Source organism: Crocodylus siamensis, chromosome 1, assembly GCF_052110815.1.
Source record: "Crocodylus siamensis isolate JL-2025a chromosome 1, ASM5211081v1, whole genome shotgun sequence".
Classification (NCBI taxonomy): domain Eukaryota; kingdom Metazoa; phylum Chordata; order Crocodylia; family Crocodylidae; genus Crocodylus; species Crocodylus siamensis.
Window position 1 is genome coordinate 79,671,613 of NC_143395.1, and position 17,493 is coordinate 79,689,105.

General features: G+C 38.8%; 1 protein-coding gene across 1 annotated transcript in view; it reads right to left on the bottom strand.

Annotated features, from left to right (window-relative positions):
* Nucleotides 1–6,612: 6,612 nt before the first annotated feature.
* The window catches only part of PNISR (PNN interacting serine and arginine rich protein), a 33,518-nt gene continuing 22,637 nt past the window's right edge, over nucleotides 6,613–17,493 (bottom strand). The window contains exons 9-12 of the mRNA XM_090037170.1: nucleotides 16,893–16,946; nucleotides 15,391–15,561; nucleotides 7,209–8,316; nucleotides 6,613–6,957 (exon numbers count right to left, since the gene is read on the bottom strand). Of these exons, the coding sequence (XP_089893296.1) occupies nucleotides 6,927–6,957; nucleotides 7,209–8,316; nucleotides 15,391–15,561; nucleotides 16,893–16,946 (1,364 nt within the window). The 3' untranslated portion in view covers nucleotides 6,613–6,926. The remainder of the gene's footprint in view (nucleotides 6,958–7,208; nucleotides 8,317–15,390; nucleotides 15,562–16,892; nucleotides 16,947–17,493) is intronic.

Below are 17,493 nucleotides of genomic sequence, written 5' to 3' on the forward strand. Positions count from 1 at the left end.
GGGCTCTGCTTCTTTAGCAGGAGACTGGGGGAGGGGAGTAAAGAAAGGGGTATCTTTTATGTATGTGAGCCAGTTAAGCTTGGAGTGTATCACCAGGAATCATCTAGCTTTCCTCAAAATCAGGTCTGCCTATGCACTTACGTGATCAAGGCAGACAGTAATCACAGTGAAACCAGACTCAACTAGCTCCAGCTAACTCAGTTAGTAATCTGTGAGCTGAATCTGTTTTTTCTACAAACTCATTTGCTACATGTGAAATCTCTCCTGGATCCCCCACAATGCTACTGCAAGATGAGAAGCACACTGAGTAGTCCCTATGCCTTACTACTATACTCTAAAACACTGCTTCTCAAACTATCTGATGTGGCGGACCGGCAATTTTTTTTTCCAGTGGGCCAGGGACCGGTGCCAGCAAGAACTAGAATCCTTTCCGGACACCTGATTTTTTCTATCTTCTACCAGTCCCCCACAATTAACAGAGGGATCCACTAGGAGGCTGGAGCCTGGCCTGCCTTAAGAAAAGGAAACCCCATTCTTTAATGAGTCAAGCTCCCCAGTAGAAGGATCCCACATCACACTTAAACCACCTCACCGTAACAGAATGCAGAACGCCTGCCACCATTTGGGGAGCTAACTAAAGCTATCTAGACTAAGTATTGAACAAGTGGAAGTATGGTGATCTAAGTGTGCTGGGATCTGAATTAGGGGGAGAAGAAGAGAAAGAGAAAAAAAAACTTTGTGAAGTTGATTACTGAGGCTGGTTTTCAGCAGTGTATTTTACTTCAAATAAGTTGCTTTTCCAAAGAAAATTCTAAGTCTTAACCTGAGTTTCATGTACCCCTAAGAATTACATTGCAAGCAATTGTCAGGAAAACCCACTTGTTTTCATAGTGACCATTTTGTTCAAAAGAGAATTTTTTTAATGATGTGTGCCAAAGTTGGCATATTTACAGTAGAAGGCAGGGCAGAGTGGTACTTTAGAGATGAATTCAGAAATGTTTAAGCTTTCAGAGGCAGCAGCCTACTCTCTAGATGGTGTGACTTGGTGAAGGCCAAGATGGACAAGCTGCATACAGGTCTTCAACCAAGATTCATTTTCTCTCCCAAAAGTTGTTTCTTCACTGGGTGTGTGCACATGTATATTGCAGGGGGAAGAAAACTGTGTTATTTTTGTAGTTGAACATTTTTAAGGGAATATTGTTTAGTAAGCTATGAATACTCTGTTCATGTCAGGCAAGGTTCTTTAAGTAGATGTGATATCTTTTATTAGACCAATTGAGTCTTTCATGTCAGAGGCATTTAGTGTAAGCATAAAAGATTTTAATAAAAGCTTATAGACAATACAGGCTACAGTGGTTTTACTGAATTAAGAATTTTTAAGATTTAATAGTTTGTAGCAGGCAAAAGGAAAAACTGAACATGTGGCTAAAGCCACCATGGATCTGATGCTGTTTAAGAACACTGCAATAATAAAGTGTAGAGAAATCAAAATCACAACAAAACAAGAAGCAATTAAGAAATAACACGTTGCAAGCCATTATTTAAATGCTAGAATCAATCTAAGGTTTTCTTGTAATTGATTACGAAGATGCTAAAATAGTTGCAAGTCAGTCTTACTGTGCTACACTGCTAGGAGGAAATCCAATTAGGCAATTACAGAATGACAACTGTCAATTTTAAAATTGATATTAATCTGCATTCAGATTAATCTGCATCTGTTAAAAGTTCAGTAATCTGGAAAAATCAGAATTATTTTTTGATGTTCTCAAAATTCTGCAAGCAGATGTCTATCTACTAGCAACTCCTTTTTCCCATAAAAATAAGTGCCAAGGAATTATTAGGGAATGATAGCCACAATTTAAAAGTTGAAATCCTTCTTTTTTTAAAGAAGGATTTTATTTCTCCTCCTGGAGAGGTAAGTACACAAAATTCATGATCAATTTCTTCTTCAATAACAAGGCACCAGAATTAATTAGTTTCTTTAGTAAACTTTAGTATCCCAAACCCTTTTTTCATGAAGACTGTGTAGACAACCTAGGGTTAATAGATGGATTACCAAATATACCTTTTGTTGTTAAAAATGTGATTAAAAGCAAGTTAAAGATGTGCTGTAGTTTCTAACAGAAAAAAGGGAATGAGACTATTCAAACAAAGGAAGGGTTTTGTTCTCATATGTCTAAAGACAGAAACAGACTCCTCACTGGTATACACAGAAATACTAGTTATATAAAAGCAGCAAAAAAGCATGAAGAGACAGAGACAGAACTGTCTACTATCCATACAGGGCTGTATCTGAAAAAACACAACAGAGAACAACAGATTTCCAGAAAACCACATGCTAGGTACATCCAATATAAATATAGTTTCCAAGGATTAGCCTCCTGTAATCACCAGGGCTTGAAAAAGTTTTGACACTTTCTCTGCATCTCTACAAGCAACAGTGCAGATGAAAAGTAACTTGCTGGCACTTTTATTAATTTCCATTATTATATTCCTACTAGTAAAACAATTCTTTGTACCTAATAAATTTAGTAGTATTTCCTTTCTTCCAGTTAACAGAGTTTGTATTCATATTTTGCATATTTGAATCAATCAATTCTGGATTCTTCCCCACTGACCACAGAAATCTGAACCTACCCTTCCATTTCTTTATAGAGTCTTCTTCCATCCACTTTGTCTTGGTCATACAAGTAAACACAGTCCTTGCTAGTATTCCTCTGTCTCTTTCCTAGGCAAGCATGGAGGCTTTTATGTTTCAGTAACTGGCTAGTAAAATTTCAAGGGTAGTCAGCAAGTTAAATTTCCTCCTCAGGCATTTTAAGCTAAAGCCACAGAAGTACATAGGCCAGAGATCCTCCTGGCTACCACATAAAACTGTACAGATACCTCTTGTTCCAAAAGTAAAGTTTCTTAAATGCCAAAATGTTTGCTTCTGCAGATGTCTAAAACTCCCTCAGTCATAACAGTGCTAACCTGCTCAGTGCCTGGCTCATGCCTAAGCAATATCAGCATCCAAAACTTAAGCTTTTTTTCAGCTGATCGTACTCTCCAGACCCAATCAGTAACTCTTCCCAGAGCACACTTCCCAGACTGGGCCTGCAAAGAACACAGCCACAGGAAGAGATAATGGTGCCTACTTCAGCTAATAGCTCAGTGGTTAAAATGCTCACCTAGGCTGTAGAAAACCCAGGCAAGTCCTTCTTTTGTCTGAGGGAATTTGAACTTGCTTCTCTCACATCATACCCAAATATAACTAGAGTAACTGCATTTGGTGTTTCTCATTCCCTTCTTTTGAATAAGTCTTACTTTGTATGGAAAAGTTAATTATTTATTGAATAAGAAAAAGTGTATGTATGACCAGAAGTCCATTGTCTAGCAGAAGGGATGGGGAGGGGAACCCAAGTTCTAATACTTCAGGTGATCTATTATACATATTTTATATTAAGTATTCATGCAACAAGGTCTGATAAAAACAGGTCTTCCCCTTCCTAGGTGAGTACCCTAATCACCAAGCTCCTTTTCCCCTGCTGTTTTGTAAGAGGCCTGACATTGGTGCTTAGATACACCTCTTTTCTCTGCATTTCCTGTGAGCTGGCTCAGATGACTCCCAGCTCAGCAGCCAGCTTTCATGGATCCCAGTCTTAAGAAACCTAACCGTCCTTATACACTGTACAGGGCCTAAGCCTAAAATAAACCAAGTCATGAATTCCACTAACTGACAGGGTGCCTAAACGCTAGATGCTGCCATATTCAGTGTTGCAGCACCCCACTCTTGCCCATGGTCTTTAAGAAAGGTGGACAAGTTTTCTTACATTTTTAAGAAGCTACAAGGATAAGAACTTCATGGAAGTGATGTCCTGTTGGAAGAGGGGTGAGGAGGCAGGGATGCAGGGTGTCCAGAAGGCCTTTGTTGGAGGGAACAAATGCTCAGAGAACACTGGCAAGTAGTGACATTTCTCCTCAACCATTCTTGGATAAGACAGATATGCCTGCCTTACCTCTGAGGTCTTAGACTTTCTGTAACTTCTGTCACAAAAAGGTTTGCTTACTATTATGGAATTCTCCATGCCTCATTCATCTCTGAAAAAAAAAAAGGCAACTATTTTCTCCCCAGTATCACACTAGTTACAATTAAAATGATTTGCCAAAAAGAGGGTTATGCAACAAATACTGAAAACAGTAAGAATCTGGATTAATTGGATTTCCTCCAGAAGCTAGTTCTAGTTTCAAAAGACAACTTGGATTACACCAGATTCCTTGTCACTGATTTCACGAAAGTCTGTCTGCAACCGAGATGTGGCAGCTGGTCTTTTCACTTCAAATAGTAATGTTTATGTACCCCTACAGTTAAGCTCATACATAATGCCTAATAGAACCACAGGTCTAATAAATTCAGACGTGAATAGTAAAACCCCTGGATGAATCCAGATCTCTTATTAATTCCAAAGCAGAGCTGTCAAAAAAACATAGTTCAAAGACAGAAAGGAGGCACTTCATAAAATCCAAGAAGGTCTTTCAGAGTAAGGACAAAGGAGGAACTCTTGCAAAGGGCAACAGCTCTCACATTTTAAAAGTGTGTAAACCAGTGATTCTCAAACTCTAGGTACCCATCAACAGACTGCAGGCTGTTTTCTTCAGCCACCTACTGGCAGAGGGGCAGCAGTGGAGCTTGAAAGTTACACATGTAAAATGGCTGTGTTGCTGCTGTTTTGACTGTGCCTAAACCTGGGACAACTAGAACTGCCTTAAATGAGATGGTTTACATTTGACCAAGCTAGGAGTGATTCAAATGTAGCACAACTGCTACAACTTTAACACTGGATGTTTGGCCTTCTTATTTATCTCATTCTAATCGTACTCATAAAGAAGCTCTTATAAATTATGATAAAGTTTAATGTATATGAATGTCAACAAAAATTATACCAATATACTGCTAGTGAATGATGTACTGAACATGTTGTTTAGAAAGCTCTATGAAACAGTTAAGTATAGCATTAGTATGCTCTTTTTATTGGCATACAGTCACTACCCATATCAGTGCACTTGTGTAAAAGAAATGTAATTTTCATAGTTACAGGAAGTGACAATTCCAGTTGTTGGTAGAGTATATAAAGCTTGCACACACATTTTTTGTATTATTATTGAACAGATAATATAAAATCTGGACTGAAAACCAAATGCAGTGCATCATGGAAACTGTATTCCTCAGCAGTTTATCGTCATCTTAACGGTAGTTGGTTTTTTTTTTTAAAAAGAAAATCTACTCATTCCCAAATATCTAAACTGTCAAGCTATTTAGCTCTTCAGAAAATCCTCACTTGTACCAAAAACCTAAAGGCTGTTCAAAGTGCAAGTTTAAAAAGTAGTGTATTGCAAACTATGCCTTTCTCTGCTGTGAGAGGTATGACAGACTACTCTACCTATAGAATGTAATTCTTTTGGGTTTGTTATTTTAACTGAATTAATTATTATCAATCTATGAAACAGTTTTGACAAACATGCATTTATTCACACAGGTTAACTTGTTCAATAAACATATAGTTAAAAAATGTGAACTCTGTGGAAGCACTACCAATCTCTGCCTGTAATTTACAGAAAAAACACCTTGACAAAAATCTTATGTAACGGAATCCTACTTTTAGTGGAGTAGATAATTTCTTTCAAGACATGCATTGCAAATTTAGCCTACTACAGTTTGTCTTACAAGAGAGAAACCTCAGAAAGATCTTATTAATGACGTTATGCAGCTTGCTTTAGAAGTTAGCATCATACCAGAATTTATAGGCACAGATTTCTGCACCAGAATTTTAGCCTCTCTGTAAATTAACAGCCTTTATAAGTCACCAGTCAACTGGTGGATTTTTTTTTTTGTTCTATAATGAGTTAATTTTCTTCACTAAAAAAGACACTGATTGACTTCTTCCATTATAAACTACTGTCATATTAAAAGAATGAATTACTGGTTAGACAGAAACCTAACTAAATACATTTAACTAAAATTATAATTCTCTTAATTCTAAAAATATATAATCAGTTTAAAAAGTTTACTACGTAGTTGGCATGTGCGTCACAAAGAAAGTTTACCTAGTCTCTTAGTTTTTGTCTCTGTGCATGTGTGCACACACCCAATAAGATATCTTATTCAGAAATTGAGTCTTATTTAAAAAATAATCCCAGATGTCCAGAACATTCTTTTGAACACAAAAAAAAGTGTTTGATTGAGGAATAGAGTTCCAGAGCTGAGCACTAATGTCACACACAATCAGTTACTTGCACATATTCCCACTGGTGCTTGGTCTGTTTTGGCATATTTCAAATTACAGAGTAATCCATACTTTACACACACAGCATATGCTACTTGATAATCCAAAAAAGAAGATTAAAAATCTGTTAGACACTTACCTAAAGAAAAAGAAAAAAGTCTATTTGTTTTCTCTAACTCCCACCCAGTTGATTTATCTCAAGCAAAGCCATGGATAACTTACATACTTTGACATGTGATAGAAGTTAATTTTTTTTTTCAAAGTAGTTTTAAAATTTGATATACAAAAAAAAGCTGCCTTTTTTTAAAAAGTATTTTCTATCGCTTAACACAAATTAAGGTGCAAGAACTTTAAACAAAAATGAACTAAAGAGCTTTATTGACATCACAGTACATTCAATAGTAATTTTAAGAACATTACAGCTGAAAGAGAATGGCATGTTTATATTCTTATTAAGCACTACTGTTTTTGAAAAAATGTCATACAAAGAAATCCAAGTAAGTATTTAACTCTGAGCAGCATTTGGAAAAAATACACCTATTTACAGATTAAAAAAAGGATTCTGATTTCACCTACATAGCCACAATGTGCCTCTATAATGAGACAAGCCTTTATAACTCATGGAATTTTTAAAACGTCATCACACTGGTGCCACCTCATTCCTCAGCGTTTACGACGGGGAGGGGTGGTTGACCTGAAAAATAAAGGAAAAGAGGGAAAAAGTTAATTGAAATATGGTCCACAAAACTATGGGCAGTTTAGGCTTAATAATTAGTCATTTTAAAAGATTTTCCAAAGTTACTTCTGCCCAAGACAATAATTTTAATGAATACCAGACTTTATTTAAAACAAAAAAAGCTCTCATATGTCGTACACATGAAGACGATAGTAAAAAAAAAAAACAAAAAACTATAAATCAGACAAAATACTTAAAAAGTATACTACCTTGATCGTGACTTAGACTTGTGTTTGCGGCTTGCCTTCTTACCAGACCTTTGAGATTTCTCCATGGATCGTGATCGACTGTGCTTCGATTTCTTAGCCTTCTTTTCTTTGCTACTCCCTGGTGATTCAGAACTGCTCCTTGCACTAGATTCAGAGCCTGAATGTTTTTTACTATCTTTGGTAGAACTTTTTTTGCCTTCCTGTCTAGAATCTTGTCTTAATATTTTAACAGTTATTGAATCACTTCGAGAAAGAGTTCTTTCACTTTCTCTTTTTCTTTTTAACCTACTGTCATCATGATTTCCTGTCTTACTATCTTTTTCTTCTTTTTTTTGCTTCTCTTTTCTTTTTTCTTGGTCTCGATCTCTTTCTCTATTCTTTTTCCTATCCTTATCTATGCTCCTACTTCGTTCCTTTTTCCTCTCCTGATCTTTACCATCACCTTTATGTTTATGCCTATTTCCACTAAGATTTCTATGCTGGTCGTCACTTTTACGCCTATCCCTACTCCTGCTGCGACTAGCACGACTAGCTCTCCTGTCTCTTGAATGACTACTGCTTCTATGTCTCTCCCAACTCCTTTCTTGGGAAGGACTACGATTTCGTCGTCTTTCCCCTCTTTCCATACTTCTATTTCTGCTAGACCGCCTCCTTTCTCTTATCTTTTCCCTACTTCTACTCCTTTCTCTACGATTTCTATGAGAATAACTCCTGCTTCTACTGCGTCTAACTTTATGTGAAGGGGATCTACTGCGACTATGCCTCTTCTTCCTTTTAGGAGAGGAAGAACGTGAAGAACTGCGGCTACTACCTGAGCTAGTACTATACGAAGAACTAGACACAGTGCTGCTGCTACTACTGCTTCTGCTATTGCTGCTACTGCTACCACTACTAGAACTTTTTGATCTACTCCTTCCTATTTTTTCCCTTTCTTTAACATCTTTTTTGAGTTCAGTATCTGGTGCAGTTTCACTTGGGGATCTTTTCTTTTCATTAACCATATCATCCTCCGTTTCTTTTATTTCACACGGTGAAAAGCTGCTATTTTGCTCTTTGTTGGTATATTCACTCATATCTTTTGGAATTTTTTCATTTTGTAGTTTTTCTTCTGGAAAAAGTATATAAAAGAAATATGGAAGTAATGCCAAGTAACATACAGATATTGGTGAGAAAACAAATACACTGTCTCTCTTGGGAAAGGGCCACTTTCACATTTGTAATTTTTAGAAATCAGCTTATTTACTAATCCTCAATGCCACCACTGTAGACTGTTTTTTTTTTTAAAAAAAAAAAAGACCTTTCCTGTGCAGTTACAAAGAGTAGCTACAAGTACAGAAATACAATTATATTACTATGCAGTTAACAGGAGTGCAATTAAATTACAAAGTAGACAGTAGGGCTGAAGGTTGCTATGCACTCAGGTGGGTTTATGCAATGAACCACTAAACAGTTTGTTACTATGTAAACCAGCAGTGTCAAAAATATGGGCTGGAGCCTGTTAAGCCATGACATACAATTAGGACAGCTGCCTGCAGGGCCAGAAATTTAGAGGTGGGTCAGGTGGCAGCAGTGTTAAGTGCTGTGCCTCATCTCATTGACACATTTCTGATTTGCAGGTAGCCCTGCTGGCCAAATCTGGAGTACAAAATTGTGTCCTTTGGCTCGTGGGATTGCTCACAAGTCAGAAATTTGGCAGCAGAACAAACTGCCATCTATTTCTGGCTCTCCAGGCCAGACGACACTACCCCACACTCTGGATCCAGTCACAGGCTGGCCTCGCACTACTCATCTGGCCCACATATCTGGAGAAGTTTAACACTCCAGAAGTAAACAAAAGACAAAAATTGAGGCTGGCTTTGTTATGCAGTTCAGGGAATACTTTTATCCATTTTACATAAATTGAGTAAACTGTACATGTAAACACAAACATGCTCTACTTTACTCAAAGTAGAATATACGAGGTAGAGATAGAGCAACAGACTCAGAGGAAAAGCATAACTACTTCAACTGCTGCTACATGCAACCTGACAGTTAGCAAACGCTGGAAACAGGACAGGACTGCTTGCATGTCTGCAGGCCATGTTAAATGAGATGATATGTTCTCTTAAAAATAACATGGTAATTGCATTATGGTATGTTGGCTTAGCTTTTCAGATATATCTACAAAAGTCAAGAACTTCAGACCCTTTCAACAGGAAGACATCAATTTTTACTTTAAGGGGATCCGTCTCATCTGCTTAGGCTGCTTTTTTTTTTTTTTTTAAAGGAATTCAGAGCAAATAACCAATGTCACAAATATACGTTGTGAGAGAGCTCCATCCATGGACTGTTTACTTAGATTCAGTTTTAGAACAAATTTAGTGGGGGGGGGGAACTGCATAAGAAGTAAAACCATGGTCTGATGCAAATATCTTTACACATGAACACACAACATACATGTGCACACACAAATGTAAGAGGGGGAAGAGGAACAAAACAGAGGCAGTTTGGAGGATTTTGAAAGCCCTCAAAATCTAAACTTGATACACAGATACATTAGAAGACTAGGATTTATTAAAAGAACACTGTGGCGAAGAAGAGAAATAGAACACGGATAAGGAAGAATGTAAATGATGCATCCCAAAGGAGTTCTTAATCAGTTTAACTTCAAGCTTCAAAAACGAAAATTATTTTACTGAATACTGAAGAGTCAATGATCAGTATTTTACATCTGCTCATTCTTAACTTGATCTAGTAGACTAGAAAATTATTAATTAGATGGTTTTTTCTTACTACAACTTTAAAATAACCTTTCAGAACTCTTGATAGTTTTATTGTTTTAATATGTTTTGGGAGAAAAACAGGCTGGTTTCAAAGAAAGCTACTCTTGCATGGACCACTGCTTAGTGTTACATTATTTAGCATCTAAATATGTAAAAAGATATAAATATTATATGTAGTCGTCTTAGATCTAAAGAGAGCATTCTGACTTCGTAGACTGGAAAAATAATGGAAGAAACTGGCAATAAGCATCAATGGATAAAGCTCTCTTACAATGAATCATTACTTTCTGTTCGAAAACAGTACCTAAGGTGCACTATGGAATCCCTGGTGCTCTGTCCAATAGTTTTCCAACAAAGACAGGGGTACAAGGATGTTTGCTCATCCCACTACTTTTTAATCTATTTCTGAATTATTCAAAACACATGCTAACTAGGAATCAAGTCCAAGCACCCATGATATTGAATGATTCTATTAATGTTTTGCTTCATGCATATGACGCATTATTAATGGCACTATCCTAAACAGACTTCCAAAGGTTATTTAAATACTTTTCAGCAATATTGCACATGAATGGCTTGAGAATCAACACTGCTGAGGCCAATGTATCATCTTCATAGAATGAAAGGAAGAAATGAGTTGGATCTTTACAGGAAAAGAGGAGGTGGTATCTTCATTTTAATATCTTGGAATCTATGTTAATAAAAATCTGAGTAAGAACAAACACATAGAATATGCACGCACTACAGCAACACAAGCCCTGGGTTGGATTTTATCCTTTACACTACCATGGGCAAAAGGACAGTATTGGCAACACTAAAAGTTTTAAATGAAGCAGAACTATGGAGTGTCTGACCCACTGGCTTATTCAAAAATAGAAGAAAAACCCTCCATTTACTTTACTTTTTAGACAACTTGCATTGTTACTTAATTCTGCAACAGGATGGTTCATGAACTCTGAAATAAGACTGATTAATGCGAGCACCTTGGCCCAATTCAGAAGTTTAGATTACTGAATGAAATAAGAAGTTTTACACCTGTTAGACATTGTAAGAAGTACATTTTAGAACCCTCTCCTTTACCAAATAAACCCTTGTTATTTAACCATCCAAACATCTATATTTTTCTCCAGACAAACGGCCAGGGAAATGTACTAAGTGTCACCGACCAAGTATTTTCCCCCTACATTTAAAGCCAAACAAATTTAAGAAGGAATGATGCCAGCATGCAGCCAGCTATGCAGGGAGTAAGCTTTCCTTGACCTTTCCCCTTCTGAGATTAAAGCACTCTTTTAGCCTAAAAATCTACTTATCTGCAGGAGAGAACTATAAGCAATGAGACGCCATTACTAGACTGCATTTTACTCTAATGAGATCTTCAAGTTGTAACGGGCAGGTGGTGTCAGACCCCATATTCAGACAGAATACATTCTTGTGGCAAAAATGAGATAGATGACTTAAATCACCATCTGTGGTCTTGTTTATTCTTTGAAGACTTAAGGTGAAAATGTCTCTCTCCATTAATGGAAAATTTTAAATACTGAGCTAATGAAGACAAAACAATGTGGCTTCTCTCTAACAACTTACAGCCTATCCTATACTCCTTAGGTTCATCTGTTTTATTTGCATGAAGAATAAGGGCCACAATCAAACAGAATTCCCCTATTCTACCTTACCGCCCACTGCTTCATTTAATCTCTTCATGCATCACGATAGAAAGAACTTTTTTTTTTTTTCCAATCATGGCTAACTGTATGCCAGAGTAGGTCCTCTTGGGAATGTAAGCGTGTCCATCAGGAGCTTTTTGTAGCAGACTGCCTCCTGCAATGCCACACTTCCTGGACACTACAGGCACTTTTACATGTGTTCCACAGGTGGGGGGAGCAATGCTTTAATTAGAGCAGCTCCAAGAACCACTCTAAAGCACTGCTGTGTTTCCTGTATCAGCATCCCCTTGCTTAAAAATGGTGGTGGGGGTGCTTAAACTAAAGCTCAGCTTCAGTTCAAGCACCTCTGCTGCCATTTTTAAGCACAGGGATGTGGATACAGGAGACACAAGACACTGCTGAAGCACGGTAATTGCCATGTTCCAGCAGACTCGACTGAGTCTGCTCCAACACAGTGGAATTCCAGAGTATCGGAGCAGCCTCCACACATGTATAGGCACTCCGTTTCCAGAAAGACTTGCTCTACGTTGCATAAGGTTAGCCCACAGACCCTTGCAAAGGGCAGTTACAAGGCTGTTAGTCCTTTACTAGTAGCTTTTTTATATAAGTTCCTGTAAATAGTGTCGTTTCCACTTCACAAGCTTTATCAATGTACCTCCAAGCAGCACACTTGCTGCTTCAGGCATAAGCTACAGGGCTCAGCCAATGCCTACAGCTTTGATATGGTTAACATGACTGCCCCTTCAGTTTGCTGAGCAGACACAAGTGGAAACCATCTTGGCAGCTGCGTGACATGGACTTGCCAGCATCTCCAGGACTGCTCCTTTTCCAGTGAAAAAACAGCTTTGCCCACTTGAAACATGTATTCCAATTTGGGGGGGCTGATTTTGAGGGAATGGTGCATATGTATGTGAGAAAATAAGGTACTAAGTTCTAATTAAATTTTGCTTAAACTGACAGAATGTGTAATCTTATTGTAAGTTTTTAGCATATATTTTAAATTATATACATTTTACTAATACTTTTACTGTCAATTTATTGTATTGTTTTAGCATAACTTGTAAATAAGCTACTACTACTATCCCCCTCTCCCCCCGAGAGAGACCTTTAATACACCTACAGAAAAGAACGCAATAGAAACCAAATGTTGAGATAGCATCTCTCTTTATGTATGGATGGCTGGTCCACTTCAGTTTCCAGGTGTTTTAAGAAATGGGGAGGGAAGGGAGAAAACAGTGAACTTGAACACAAGAAGAAAAAAAATGTGTTAGTGACAGCATTGTTTGCTGATTGCAGTGGTCTTCCTCTAACAGATTCCAATTTAAATGGCAGAACCAGCAAATTGTCCACAATTTTCTGTTCACATAATTGATTGAAAGAAAGGAACCTATTCCACTCTGAGATTGGAGGGCCTCTCAGCCATCATTTTAGGTCTCATCAGTGCTCTTCCAGCAGGAAAACACTGGGGGTGGTCCATCATATTTCTTTTGCCTTTAACCACTGTGCCTGAGGAAAGACTAGTGTACACACACACACACACACACACGTATACATACTGATATGTACTGATATACACACACACACACACTAATGTGTGTGTGCTGCTAACTCCCTACACACAGCCCTGATATATCTACATATCAGTCAAACACAATGTTTTATTCATATATTTACATTTTTGAAAAGATGTTTAGAAGCCTACCAGTGTCTCAATCATTATCATGACATTAATTCTAAATACATATATATTTTGGCATTTCATTTGGGGGGGTTTTTGTTATAGAAAAATCAGAGCTCCCTCTGCCCCTTTTGTTCACAAAGATGTGAGCCCAGTGGAAGATACCCCCACAACTTTGTAGTGCTAAGCAGCCCTGATATGCCAGTACCCTTCACTCCCAGCCCACGGGATCCCTCCATCCTACACTTAGCCCTCTGGTCCTGCCAGTGCCCCTCACTCCTGATGTTCAGCCCCCCCATCCCCACTGGTGCTCCTCACTTCCCACTCACAGTCCCCTGTCCCCATTGGTGCCTCTCACTCCCAACCCATTACCTGCAGCCCTCCAGTGTGTGGGGAAGAGGAGGGTACATGTGGGGAAGGGAGGTGCCCGATCACAGGCGATGCCATTGCTATAGTGTCAGGGAAGCATGGGGGGGCATATGTCCCCCCAGATTTCTGCACCTACAGTGGGGCACTAGGGCTGCAGCCTGACTGTATCAGTACCAGGCAGGAACTGTCTCTGCAGCCCACCTGCCTTCATGGCCTAGCAGGCAAGACTCATTTCTGCTGCCACCACAACCCGCATGCCAGCCATGTCACCATGGAGTAATGCCAAACCTACAGCACCATGAACAGTAACAGACTGAGGGGAGACAAATGGGAGGAGCATGCTGCCCTCACCTCCTCCCCACTGCTGGCCGCTTGCATGCTGGGCTGTGGCTCTACCCCAGAAGCGAGGTGGGTTGGGGGCAGCACAGGCAGCCTGAGGAAAGTACCAGTGGCAGTTGGGCTATGGCAGTCTTGCCACCCTGCTCCACCCTCCCACACTGGGTCCTGCCTGCTGAGCCACAGAGGCAGCTCCTGCTGGCTGCCAGTCCAGCCAGACTGCAGCCCTGTGCCCAGCTGTGGGCATGCATGCCCCCCCACAAAGCCCCCAGTACATTGCCTATGGTGCCCCAGGAGTGCACACAATGGTGCTGATTCTCCCACCAGCCTCTCCTGCTGGCTGTCCATAGCTCCGTCTCACTTTCCAGCTAGGCCCTGTGGCCACATTCCCCACCCTGGTCCTGTGCCTTGTGTACTGCCCCCAAGCCCAGTCCCAACCCTACCCTACTCCCTCCCCCTCACTGTGGGGGCTTGGCACAAATGGATGCCACATTAATCTGCCCCCTCCCTCACCCCCGCTATAGACTTACCTGTAGGCAGCTGGGGGAGCTGCTGTGCACCACTCTGCTGGGCTGTTTTGCTGGCGGTGTGCATCTGTGCACGTACACACATGCATGCGGTGCCCCCTGTATCTAATCAACCTCTTCCCACTTCCCCCAACCCCAAGTAGCCCTTTTGCAGGCCGGAACTCTGCTAACGGAAAACTTGGATCCCTGGTGATAATAAGTTTCCACTGCTAAATCAAGAAACCAAGTTATGAAGACATACTACATAGAGAAATGCCTCTGTCAAAACCAAGGATGACTGGTTCAAGGAAGGAAACTTAATCAGTTTCATAATCTGAAACTTGAAAAGGACCACCTTCCCAGAGTATCTAACCTGCAAATATCTTTTGCAATAGGGCAAGAGAGTTGAAATCAGCCCCATACAAAACAGCTACAAGCTCCATGGACCCTCTATACAGAGGTGAATTTACCATCTCAGTTATGTACTAAAGGAAAAGGAACATATTTTGTTTAAAAACAGTATTCTGATCTGTTCTTTTAAAAATGAAAATGTAGAGTCTATGAAGAACACACGACAGATATTACATAGCAGAGAGAAAAAAGGGAAGTAACACTAGTTTTTATATAGTTAAAAAACATGCTGATTAATTTTTTCTTTTTTAAAGCATTATGCATTGTAGCCAGGAATGTATGTTTTGAATCACAACTGCTTATACGCTTTGTTAAACTATAGAGCAAGGCTATCCAACTTCTCAGAGGCCAGGGGCTGCATTTGAGAGGGCAACAGACCTCCTGAACTGCAAAACTTGCACCCTCCCCCACCATGCTGTAGAGCATACACAATTTTTTAAATAGAAAGATATTTACCTTCTAGCTGTTTTTCTAGCAATAGTTGCTGCTCTCTTTCTTTTCGCCAAAACGCTTCCTGTTTTTGCCTGATTCTGTGTCGTAGTTCCTCATCATCAGTGTCAGATGATTCAGAGCCTCTGTCGCTCCTCTCATCCTCACTGTCTCCTGATCCATAACCACCCAGTCCACCTGCGTGCATAAAGCCCAGTCTATCACGAGGAAAGGTTAAGCCTTGTTCTTAATATTTCTGTGGGGCAAAGAGGAAAGTACATTGCCCTTCCTTCATTTCCTCTTCTCTGAAAAGACATTTATTCTAGGGAAAATACAAATGCTGTTTGACTGGAGTCCTCAAGGTCCCCATATCCGTACTGATGCTTAGTTTTTACTTTGACTCCTTCTGGAACAGCTTATCTAAAAGTGATCATGGCACTTTTCCCAATGTATGGAAGAACAAACAAGCTCCTTATGGAAACAGTATCAAGGTCATCCCTTATTCATTTCCAAGCACGTTGACAGAAGAGGAAAATGGCCAGAACCCTGCTCCTGAAGACATCCCTGAAATTATTTCAACTACTTCAATCTTAGACTTCCTAAATCTCACCATCAAATTTTCTACAGTGAAAAATACTGGATTTTAAAAGTAAAGAGAAGGAACAGAAATGAATTTCTTTCTCTGCAAAGAGAAAGCTACCATTAACTAACAGACTATCAGAAAGTAATAAGCATCCGATATAAAGTAGTTTTATATTTTTCCCCACTTGAGGTTCTCCAGATCTTTAGTTTTTATATTAATTTTACTATCTAAACATTTGGGACAAAGACAATTTAAACTAGTGAGAGAGTTCATTATATCACAATGTCATGTAACTACTATAAGTGACCACTGACATTTTCTTTTACTAAATCATGGTAAGATGACAGGGTTGAGAAAGATCTTTTGCTATTACACCTCAGGTAAGGATTTCAAATCCTTATCCTGCATGCCTTCAAATGGATAATTTTGAATATAGAAGCCTTTGCAAGTATCTAGTTTTTCGGTAGGAGTGTAATTAATTCTAAACATTAGAATTCTTTTAGTAGCACACTAAACCATTACATTTATAACAAGATCAACTGTAACACACTGTCCAGTTGGATCAGAACAGGAGAAATACATAAAAATAGTAATTTCCTTTTAAGAGACTGTAGTTTGCTCCTCAAACAATTAATGAAAACATCCCATTAACATAAGTCAAGAAGGAAAGCATCCAACCAAAACAGCAAGTTTCTCTTCCAAGTTTTTACCTAGTTTACAAAATTAGGACAAGACTCTGACACTCTACACGTTTAAAATAATTTCTTTCTCCACAAAAAATCCCACTGACATCAATGGTATTACTTGAAAAGAGTAAAGAATCAGAATCTGACTAATAAGTAATTATTGGTAATTACAGTCTAGTTTTCAAAAAAAGTTCTCTAGAAATTCAAGGCAAGAGCGATCTCCCCTTTAAGCCCCTCTCAAAAATAAGGAACATACTTACCGAGTCCAGTAAGGGAAGCCAGTGCACTGGACTGTGCCAGCTGTTTTGCAGGAGCTTTGTATCACATCAACAACAGGAACAACATGTTAACACAAATAGCCACGATTTCATAGTCATGAGATTCTATGGTATTGTTAAATCTACTACTATTGCTGTTTTGTGGGGGAGAGAAGAAACATTAAAAACGCATCATCCATTTAAAACGAATCCTTGATTGTCTGACCACGTACGTTTAGAATTCTTAATGTGGGTTAACAGTGAACTGGAAAAACACAAATCTATATTCATAAGTCAGTTTCAAAGTTACAGAATCTGCATATAAAACTCAGATGTCAGTATTTACATGTTTAATTTTATTATGTCACCTGCAGTTGCATATATAGTAGCATATTAACAGTGAAAGCAAATGAATTACTAACTGAGAATTCATAGTTCGTCTCTTTTCACCTCTGATCAATTAAGAGTCTGAGATAAAATGAAAGAAGTAAGAAATTGCTAGAACTTAGGAGTCGTTAACACAAGGGTACCATCATAACTAAAGAAATGAGTTATGTGAAAGAAATGGAATAACTGAAGAAACTCACAATACACTTCACAGGAC